The sequence below is a fragment of the Amblyomma mixtum genome, chromosome 9, assembly GCF_055824585.1.
Source record: "Amblyomma mixtum isolate Tamu chromosome 9, ASM5582458v1, whole genome shotgun sequence".
Taxonomy (NCBI): Eukaryota; Metazoa; Arthropoda; class Arachnida; order Ixodida; family Ixodidae; genus Amblyomma; species Amblyomma mixtum.
The window spans coordinates 71,992,987-72,004,583 of NC_143020.1; the positions used below are offsets into that span (position 1 = coordinate 71,992,987).

Sequence of the window (11,597 nt, forward strand, 5' to 3'; positions counted from 1 at the left end):
TTGAAAATATTTTACGCTAACTTCCCGGTTAGGTCAAGTTGTGTAGCGGTAATTTTTGAATAAAATGCTGTTTATGACATAACTTGAGTATTTCTCGTTGCTAATTAATGCATTGCCAATAATAAAGTGTCTACGCAGCCCCCCCCCCCCCCCTGAAGCCATATTCCTGGCGCTGCGATCACCCCCATATTTTTTCTGCAATAGCAGCACGTCAGCCCAAATGAGCTAAGCTCATGGACAGCGCAAGGGACCAGGACGGGAAAGAAGGGGAGGACAGCCAACAGCGCTGTCTTTCTTCTCGTCCTCCACTCCACTGTGCATAAACATGATGCACCAACTGGCATGCGCATCAACTCTTATAAGCCAAGCCGCCTGATGATCTTCTAGCAATCGGAACGTAGACTGCACAGGGAGGAGGCCGCACACTGCGCCGTGTGTATGCCAACAAAGCAGTCATACAACACAAAAACTTAAAGGAGTACTTGGGTACTGGCGATCGTCTTTGTACACTTACCGACGCACTACGTCATCGTCAGCATCATCCTAACTATGTACACTGCAGGCTGTACCACTCACTTCAAATTAGCCTTGTTCTTCACAGGCGGTAACCATCTTTTGCTTGAGAACTTGTTAATATTATCTCCAGAACTGACCTTCTGCCGCCCAGTTTGGTTAAATAAAACTGTCTGATGACGAACGGAAACAAGGTGAACGAGAGCATAAGGTACTACAAGATAGAACTTCGAATGTAGGAGGCATCGAGCTGGGTGCGGGACGTAGCTGATGTTATAACGTAGACGTAACCAACTACAGCAGTGAAGTTAACGTGAAAGAAAACGTTCTGGTTACTTAGCGAAGAAATAATGTAGCTTGAAACCCTACAGATTACTATCCTCCGTCACTTTTCACAATAGAGCGCTGTGTCAAGGCTCTCCCTGAGCTCGTACGGTAGTTTCAGTGAATGGACAACTTGCAAAAATTGCCGGAAAGTCGACTTACAGGAAGATGTTTTCCAACCAAAAACCCTCGTTCACAGACACGTTTTCGCTTCCCTCATTGCTGCCTGAAGGGGTTAGCGTGAGGGGAGATGAGTCAGCAGCCCTGCACTGGGTCCTTCTTCGAAAAGGTGTGCGGGGCTGCCCCCAAATCTGCGTGAACCTGAAGCCCCGCCGGACATTGCCAGCTTTCGAGGTAGAGTGCAAAGGAAAGTTGTGCATAGGTTACAATGATGCATTCCCTTGACGAGTACCTGTCTCGACCCACTCCTCTCGTTCGCGCCTCGGCTCTATTGTGTCCTTTCAACAATTTCCCTCCCATACAGATAAAGGGACGTGTCTCCTCTCCCTTATCGAAGAAGAATGCGAGATTGCCGTCTGCGAACGAGGGTTTTTGGTTGGAAAATTGTAGAGGGCGCTCGTTATTCTGCAAGTTGTCCATTTTACGACTGAGAGGGAGAAGAAGGTATCCATGCATCATCTGCGGGCATCATCTCTCCGTTTTTCAATAACATGGGGGAGATCGAAATATGGTTTTAAAAACAACGCAAGGGGATTTATTTACAACTACACATAGAAAGGAAACCCTGGCCGCAGAGGGTCGAAAACGAGTGGCTCGCTTCTCCGGGTTCGTTGAGTGTCTATCGCTGACCTTGGCGAAGGAATCGCCCCCTCCGCGCGCCCACTCTCACACAGAAATCAAACCACCACACACCGACACGACTCTCCCTACAGGGGAGTAATGGGCGCTTCCGAACTTTTCTCGGAACGGGCCGAGGGGTCTACACTCGGAAACAATGGGAGCCCAGTTGAGTTGCGAAGTGACGACACCTTGGGAGGAGAAGGGGGGGGGGGGGAGACGTCATTTGCGCGAAATCATCATATCTTTAAGTCAAAGTTTTCAACGAAGCTTTCAGTCTGCGGGGTAATGGTTCTGAAATATACAGTTCAAATCGTCGGCAGGCGCAGCAGGAAGGATTACTTGCTCCCGGGTCGCCCCGCGCCCCGCCATAGGAAGACAAATAGGTGGCGGTTATCTCAGCGATTGTCGCCTTGGCGACGGGTGAAAAAGGCATGCGATAAGTGAGCCCTTTCAAGGGGCGTATGCTGCAGTACCTGCGGTTCGAAGTGAAGCGATCGTGCGTGCCACAAGATGCCTCGTGAAAGCACGCAGTACACGTTGGTCGGATTTTCCTCAGAGCTGGACTGGAGGCCCCTGCACTTCCTCAGGCCTCTTCCACCGAACAGAGTTTGTGGGGCGGGTGGATTGGTGTGCCCCAAGACGGCGTTGCTTCCATGCTCCCACACGCTTTGCGAGTCGTGCTACGTGCAGTGTGCTGAGGCAGGCCTACACGTATGTCCGCTGGACGGCTACCAGTGTCAGGACGATGACGTCGACTGGAGGGAGTTCCGCGCAGAAGAGCTCCTAAAGAGAGAGGTGAGCGAGAATCTTTATTGCGCGGTATTATAGCGGTGTCATTATTCGGGAGTTCTATGAACGTGAAAGCATTCCTAGCCTATGTCGGCGGGGTCGTAGCACCAAAACGTGCCCGCAAAACGTGTCCGCAAGACGTGTCCGCAAGACGTGTCCGCAAGACGTGTCCGCAAGACTTCTCCGCAAGACTTCTCCGCAAGACGTGTCCGCAAGACTTATCCGCAAGACTTATCCGCAAGACTTATCCGCAAGACTTATCCGCAAGACTTATCCGCAAGACGTGTCCGCAAGACGTGTCCGCAAGACGTGTCCGCAAGACTTGCCCGCAAGACGTGTCCGCAAGACTTGTCCGCAAGACGTGTCCGCAAGACTTGTCCGCAAGACGTGTCCGCAAGACGTGTCCGGGGCAGTTGTGACGTTCCGAGAAGAGGTAGCATAAAACTAGTGGTTGTAATCGAAAGAGGAAAATGTGATTCTGCGCAAAAAAAATATTTCTATAGCATGATTAGACGAATAAATTAATTAGTTAATAGTTATTTTATTAGGCAATAAATTAGTGCCAGAAATGCCGAAAAAACGCCGAAATAGTGCGGACGTCGATATAGTGAGTGGACAGGAAAACAGCCGCGGATGGAAGTATAGCGCCAAAGTGGGCAGAGGAGTGAAAATACAGTTGGAAATCAATTGAAATGTCTTTGATCAGCGATAATTTTTGAAAAAAGTTATGCTGACGTAGATTAATTGGTTAATTATCAGCAAAACCAATGGACAGTTGAATACGCTGGACGGGTATATAAGTGGACGGGATAGCAACCATGGCGCCAAATTTGAAAAACCAAAATGGTAGAATGCGATAAAAGAAGGTATGGTGATGAGGCATGCGCATTGAGGCATTGAGGCATGCGCATGGGAATCCGGCCTCACTTGTTCTGAGCAAAAATCTGAACTCTTCGTGATCCGTCGTAAACAAAGAGGTAGGCGTACCACGACATCCCCCCCGCAAATAAATGTCTATGTTAATGGACGATCTGTCAAAGAGGTACAGACCATGAGAATACTGGGGTTGTATTTACAAACAAATGGAAAGAATGCTGACACACTCACTAAGCTAAAACGCACGGTAGAAGCGACGGCGTGATTAATCCGCCGCATAGCTAACCGCAGACAACGGGTGAGGGAAAGAGATTTATGCCGCCTAGTGCAGGCCTTTGCGCTAAGCAGGATACTCTATGCCACCCCTTATCTCAAATTTTCGAAAGCAGAAAAGGACAAATTGGATAGTATGATACGGCAGGCCTATAAGGCTGCGTTAGGACTCCCACTAAATGCCTCAACTGAAAGGCTTATGAGGTTAGGAATACATAACACCTACAATGAACTGAAAGAAGCCCATTTAATGGCTCAAACAGCGCGATTAGCCAATTCCAGAACTGGCAGGAGTATTCTTACCAGGCTCGGAATTAACTTTCAACCTACGAATAACGATGCTAAAGTAGACTTACCCCGCGACTATAGGACGGCCCTACTAATCAAACCACTCCCCAAAAACATGCACCCCTTACACCATGAGGGCAGAAGACAAGCAAGAGCCAAAGCCTTACATAACAAATACAGACAGTGCGCTGGAACACTTTATGTAGATGCGGCAGAATACAAAAATACCAATGCCTTTGCAATTGTGGTTGTGAACGAGAATGGTGACCACATCATCTCGGCGACAATCAAAACGAAATCCTCTGAAACGGCAGAAGAGGCGGCTATAGCCCTCGCCCTAGCGCATACCCAAGGGAGCATCATCTTCAGCGATTCCAAAATGGGTATCAATAATTTCGCTAAAGGGCGAATTACAAACACCTCCCTTAGAATCCTTAACGCAACCAAATTCTCACCAAATTATTCCGAATTGTTATGGGTCCCAGCCCATTCGGGGAATCCGGGGAACGAGACAGCCCACAATAAAGCCCGAGGTTTCGTCGACCGGGCAGTGGATGAGTCTGGCTCCCTGAATTTCACGAAGGACTCCATGATCACATATCATGATCTCACCAATCATTTTAAACTAGAGAGGAGAATTTTCCCCCCTCCAGACAAAAGACTTACTAAAGAACAAGAGGTTACGTGGCGTCGTCTACAGACCAGATCGATACGCACCCCATCACTCCTCGCGCACATTTATCCAGATCTTTACAACCCAAACTGCAAACACTGTGGCCAACGTGCTACCTACGATCACATCCTGTGGGACTGCAAAATAGAGCCACCTCCGGGTGATCTAGTTACAGCTCCTTCTCTCGAGCGGTGGGAGACCGTGCTGGCTAGCTCTGACCCCAGAACGCAAGTTTTGGCGGTGGAGTGGGCTGACAAAGTCGTCGAGGGCTACGTACTCTCGACCACTTAACGCGACCTCTTGCCAAGCTCTTCCCGGCGAATAAAATGTTTTACAATCAAAGTCAATCAAAAAGAAGGTATAATCAGAGTAAAAAAATGTATTTTTAATTAAAGCTTAGGATAATTACGCTAATTATGAAGTTAAATTGCGAAACAAAGAAAATTATGGAGGCAAAGAAAGGCGACGAGTGCGAGGAGGCCTCAGTGCTTTCGCATTCCACGAATGCGGGTCCCCGCAGTGATCTCTAATTTTGCATGTGAGGAGCACACGGGCTGCCTGAGCAAAACGTCTGGTCATTTATGCGGGAGGTATATGTCTGCCAATGAGTACAGCCTTCGTCAAAAAAACTTGGAGGACGCTTAACCTCCGTATCAGGGCTGCCTTTGGGCTGATTACAATATTAGCCAGGTCTCAAGTTAAAAGTCGCCTAAAGTAGCAATGCTATTTAATATTACCACCAGTTTTGTAGCCAAATAGATCAGATGCCATATTATGAATACAGCTTTTATTAATGAACTATAGATAAGAGCATTTTGAATCAACACAACAAACAGAATCAAGAGGTCGGCAACTGGCCCTTTTGCTTAGTCTTCAAGGCATATGTAGATTGCAAATAAATAAATTATAGAAAGTTTACTGCGCGTGCACATAGCTTATCTACAAGAGATAGTGTTCTTGAATTAATGTTTAGTAGAATCCTCCGTGTTCGAGTAAATTTGTAGTAAAGCAGCATCCACCCAAGCTCAGGCAGCGGCTACATTAGCATCCACCCACGTTTCTTGTCATTAAGAAGTCTTTCTTTTAACGTATACGCTTTGCACTTTCGTGTTTTCCCTTGACAGAGGGCGGTATCGGCGTGTTGAAGGAATAAAACAGAAGCCATGTCATCTGCGCTACACAAGTGTTGTGCTTAACGTGTTGTAGCGTTACGTAGCGTTGTGTCATGCATATTGCTGCACCCATGGCTGCACCTCCGCGCGTGGCTTCGGGTGCCTCCATGCGCACGCATCGGCCATCAGGACAGCAAAGCTTGGAAATAATGGGTCGTCCTGATGCTTGCTTGCCATTATCCATGCAGTCACTCAAAATATCGGTATTAAATGCGCTAAAATGGGTGATTACATTGCTAGACCCTGTAGACAAATCTGAAGTTTTGTTGCGAACCATAGCAGAATTTCGTTGGGGCCAGGAATTCCGCTAACTCCGAGTCTTTAACGAAGGTCCGCTCAAATGCTATCGGGTTTAAATAATCACATTTTGTTTCTGCCTTCGCAAAAATTCTGCGGGTTAAGTTTTCTTTAACTCAATCCGGCACTATTAATGTCATGTCTAAAGTTAGAATGAGACAGAATTGACCGACGATATCACAGCTTGAAAGAAAGAAGAAAATGTAACAGATTAACTATTAGTTTTTTTTACTGTCGCGATCAGCATACACGTCCGAAAGCATGGTAAAATTGCGTTCTGCACCACCAAATGACAGAGGTTCGCTCTTTGCACCATCGCAGCCATCCCTGTTATCTCAGTCCTACCTTATGCGCGCCTTATCATTGCAGGTGATGTGCTGGAACGAAGGAGCTGGCTGCGAGTATGTGGCTGCTGCTTCACGGATCGCCCAACATTTCCAGCGCGACTGTGGACACCACTCCGCTCGTTGTCCCAAGTGCTCTGCCACCGTTCCCTGTTGCAGTGTGATCCCGCACCTGAAAAACTGCTGTTGCCAGTCGGCAAAGCCTGCTACATCAGACGGCAAAGGACATTCAGATTCCTGGAGCGTCGCTGCTAATGAGTGTTTTCTGAAGGAAACATTTGAAAAACAGGCGGGGGAAGTGAAGGAGTTTCTCGGGCAAATAGTTTCTCACATTAGTGCACACGGTGACAGGCTCAACGAGATCTCCCACGCGATAAACAACGTTAGAGAAAATCAGCAACGCGAAGCTGAGACACAAGCTAGGAAATTCCACGATAGTTTCACACAAATGATCTCTAAAATGGACGCGTCTAACGAGGAACTGAAATCGGTTTTGGCCTCGAGGTCTGATACAACGAATCTTTCCGAAAGTATAAATAAATTACAGAAAACACTGAAGGATGAAATCGGCAATGCAGCGAGCCAGACTCAAAAAACGTTGTCAGAGAAAGCTAATGCTTTACATAGCTCGACACTGGAGCATGTCAAAAGCATTGTGCGAAACACCAAACTAAGCCAGGCGCTCTGTGTGTTTGCTGTAAAGGATGTCAAGTCTCTTCAGGAGACTGCGTTGAAGGTAGGCGGGGCTAAGTATGAGAGCGACCTCGTCTATTTGCGGGGCTACAACGTGTCCCCTGGAATTTACCTCGAGAAAGAGGGCGAATCTGTAGAACTGTACCCGCTGTTTCGCCTGTATAAGGGCAACATGGACGATGTTGTGCAGTGGCCATTTGACAACACGATCAGGCTTTCCGTGATGCATCCCACAAAAAGAAGCCCGGATCGCGTGCTTGAGCAAACACTTGAGCCTTCTCAGAGGTCCGTTCAAAAGCCAACAGCATGCCGTAACATTGCTGCGTGGATGTATGCGCAGTCGCTCAAAGTCGGAGAGCTCATCAAAGGCGGCTACGTGGCGAATAATGAACTGCGTGTAATGTTTGAGATCCTTCCATGATCGGTGCCATATTACAAATCCTTTTTTTTTATAGAGAAGCGGGAGTTCCTCCCAGCATGCATCAGCAGTGGAATCAGTCTTCTTTTTGACAGTGCCAACAATTTCGCAGGCCTTTTGGCGATCATTCGGGTAAATTTACCCTTGCTTATAAGACCTCTATGACGTTGTATGATTAAAAAAATGGCTGGGGTTCAACGCGGTTGGAACGAATTATACGAGCGAAAGGTCTATTAAGCATGGTCTCCACCATCTCAAATCAAACGTCAAGGTCAGGTTCCCAATGGTCAGTCCTATGATCACGTGGTCGTACTACCATAGCATGGGCCATACGAACACGCAGTTAAGTTCAGTTTGGTCACACTACCCTAGCTTGGGCCATACCACCACCCATTCAATTTATGTTCGACCTTGTGAGGAATCGACAGTAGTTATCTATGTGGTGGCGACTGTCACAAATCGTTGTCAAAATGAGAGTCACGGTCAGGTACCCAATAGTCATATGATCATATGGTCACGTGCTCACACTACCGTACCTACGGCTATGCCACCACGCAGTTAGGTCCGGCTTGACCTTGCGAGGCACTGAAGGTCACTGTCTCATCCACATCGAAATCGGAGGTTGTACCCCGAGGAGTAAAGCTCTCTCTCTAAAGTTATTCATTGTGAAATTTTCAGAACTGTGGGCCGGTACCTCAAAAATAAAAGTATTTGCATAGAAGCTTATGTATCTGTTTTTTCCCTTTCTCTCCGAGATAGCCGCTGGTTATATTTCTGCTGCAATCGCTGCAACTCAGACCAAGCAAAGCGAGTTGGTGACTGCTCCTCTAACCACTGGAATGGTGGGCGCAATGGGAGTGCATCCCTTTCAAAGCAGGTTCAGCGGCAACGCGTTCTTCACACGGCGAGCAAACTAATTATACCTACGTGGCCAGAATAGGTCTTTCGCTTTACTATGCAGGGTGTCCAGACTAACTTTAGCCAAAGGATAAAAGGTAAAATATTTTAGGTAGGCCAGGGAAACCACTTACATGCACCTACCAACCAGCTTGCGCATCATAGAAAATCTTTTGTTTCGCAATTAATTAGTTAGAAATTAAGATAATTTTTATAAACGCGTAAATATTGGCTTTAGACAGCAAATGTGAATAGCAAAGTTGCAGAGCACCTGCAGAAACCCCCTTTTATTTATTTGCGATGAAGAAAGCCTTACGTTTATCGTTTTTCCGAGCTCCAAAGAAAGTCTCCGAAGTACAAAAAACTATCGCGTGTGTAGCGCATTCGAGCGCCACGATTGTGCTGCGCTCAATCCTGGCTTGGGTGAATGAAACCAGCTGCTGGCAAGGAGCGACGACCTCATTGCTCCGGCAGGCCGATAGATCGATGGTAGTTGCGGCGAAATTTGCGCCGTCACGCTTGCACATTATGTAATACATATGATATTATATGCACTATAGACTATATAGACTATATAGACTATAGGCTATATAGGCTATAGAATATGTGATGCTACAAAATCGCATAATATATTGGTATTTTTTGGTTCTAGTGATTGATGACTGATGGCTGTGTGATAGGTGGCGACGAGCTAATGAAATAATTGCAATTAATTGATCAATTAAGTGAAAAAATGGAAAAAGAGTGTTCAAAGGTGTCAAAATCTTCAAGTTGAAAAGTCAATGCATGACGATGCTAATTAAGAAAATTTGCCGTTGAAACAACTGAAAAAAAAAATGAAAAATGCGTTCAAAGGTGTCAAACTGCTGCAAATGCAAAGCCTAACCCACTGCGCTATCGCGTCATATCCTTAAGGTGGAGCGTAAGCGTCCTCTCCAATTTTTACAGCGAAGTCGCAGTGAGAGAGTTTGTATGTTATGTTGAAGTGCTGCCGAAAGAAAATGCTCACTCAGGCCTAACCCCAGAAGGAGATGGGAAAAAAGACTTGCGCGAACGAGACAACCATCGGGGCGTCTTTGTGGCATTTGAGAAACAATAGGATGAAGAAGAAGATTGAAAATAAATGCATTACACTTTACAAATGTCTAGTCTTTAATGTAACCATTACTTAACGATACGTAACAACAAAACCTAAACACTGAGACGTACAAAGCTAAACGATAATGATGTAACCGTAGAGATAACCAAGCAAAACAATAAGATTAGCCATACCTCTCGCTACGTACGTCCAGGCATGACTGAGTTAAGTCACAGCCAATTTTTTAAAAGCGTTGAGTCATGGTGTTTCATTGCGGCGCTCCCACAATCTAATCGATCTAAAAAGTTACCAGTGTGAGCATTGCTTCAAGCTACAGAGATCTAGCTTTTTGTTGCTGTTCTTGTACAGCCTTTGTCAAAAGTTTAGAGCCCAGGGGGTTTGCTTCAAAGCACTATTGTAGCGCTCCTGTAGCACTAATGGAAGACCTACGCATCGTAGGGAGCAGGACCAACAATCTTCTTACCTTCAGGAGATTTGGGACGCTGAGGACGCATTACGAGCAAAGCAATGTGGCCCAGAAGCAAGCTCCCTGGGCTCTAAACTTTTGACAAAGGCTATACATATGTCATCAGAATAACCTGAAACTGATCGCTTCAAAGTAAAATATGTAAATGAACTGAAATTTCAAAATAATCATTTTCTTCCGCCTTTGCAGATTTGATAATAAGTGAAAACTGGATAAATATCTGTCCCCTACAGGGTATTCATAAAAAGTCAGGGTATTTCATACAACCAGATAGAACCAAACGACAAAGTCAGGCCCCTTAATGTCGACTTATACAGGGTGTTTAACCAAAGAATTTACACAATTTTTAATAATATGATTTTCTGTTGCGAGAGCGCTCTTTTCTGCATAGCAGTGTGAGCGGTGTAGTACATCAGAATATAGCTATGACGTGCTAACTACCATGCTGGTTAACTAATATTGAATAGTTAACTTTTTAACTAGTACTCCTACGCTTTTTAATTACTGAGAGCCGTATAGCCCATGGCACGACATCGACACGACGTCGACGTCGACGTCGACATCGACGTCGACATCGACATCGACATCGACATCGAACACGACATCGACACGATGACTCTCTAACGCCATACAGCACCAGAACTAATGTTTTTAAATATTCTTTTTTTCCTCGCACGATAACAGATTGGAACAACTTACCTCTGCCTCTTCTAACCAGCGTTGATTCAATTGAAACCTTAAATTGCTCTTGAATATTTTTCTTGTCTGCTTTTTGGATGCCCAAACTGATCGTGTTTTGCCTTACTGCAAGTTTGACATTTCATTTCATTCATTGGCTTACTTCTGTTTGTTTATGTTTCACTTTCCCAAATGAAGAGCTCGGTTTGCATTTCGTTTAGTCCTTGTTTTGCTCATGTTCTATTGCCCATAGAACAAGTGTTTTGAAATTATTATTTGCTATCTTCGTTCTATACGCTGATGTCATTTGTATGCCCCTTCTGCTTGGGCCGTAAAGGCCTGCAGTATTGAATAAATAAATAAATAAATAAATAAATAAATAAATAAATAAATAAATAAATAAATAAATAAATAAATAAAACTGTATACACATCAGTTTTTAGAATTTGCAAAACGTGGTTACCCTCGGCGCTGTGACCCATCAAATTTTTTTATATTTCGATGAGTTACGTGCACTGGAGTGGGAGGTTTGCATGCAAGCTTCTCGAAAGCGTATATATTTTGAGGCGATGTAGCCCAAATTGGCTGCGCCACAGCGCCAAGGGTAACCGCGTTTTCGAAATTCTAAAAACTTATATGGATATTACTTCGGGTCGGCTACACGCCTCATAATAATTAAAGACCCCAACAGTATTAGTTAGAAAGATAACTAGTCATTATTAGTTAAACAGCCTGCTAGTTATCACGCCCTAGCTATATATCCTAATGTACTACACTGTTGACCATGCTATGTCGAAAAAAAAGCGCTGTAACTCAAAAATCCTGTTTTCAAAAATTTTCTAGACACCTATGTGGAGCACCCTGCATGTGTTGGCTTCTGAGTGTAATGGGCTGCTTTATCTTTTCAGGTAAAGTGCTGAAAACAAGGAACAGGCTGCGAGTATGTGTCGCCTGCTTCGCGGATTGTGCAACATTTCCAGCGCGATTGTGGACATC

The 11,597-nt window shown here is 45.3% G+C and overlaps 1 protein-coding gene across 1 annotated transcript; it reads left to right on the forward strand.

The window, feature by feature from the left end:
• Nucleotides 1–2,079: 2,079 nt before the first annotated feature.
• Nucleotides 2,080–8,182, forward strand: LOC149329655 (TNF receptor-associated factor 6-like). Its single transcript, XM_089560381.1, has 2 exons — nt 2,080–2,433; nt 6,376–8,182. The coding sequence occupies exons 1-2, from the start codon at nt 2,149–2,151 to the stop codon at nt 7,462–7,464; spliced, it is 1,374 nt and encodes a 457-aa protein (XP_089416507.1). The 5' UTR covers nt 2,080–2,148; the 3' UTR covers nt 7,465–8,182.
• The last annotated feature ends 3,415 nt before the right edge of the window (nt 8,183–11,597 follow it).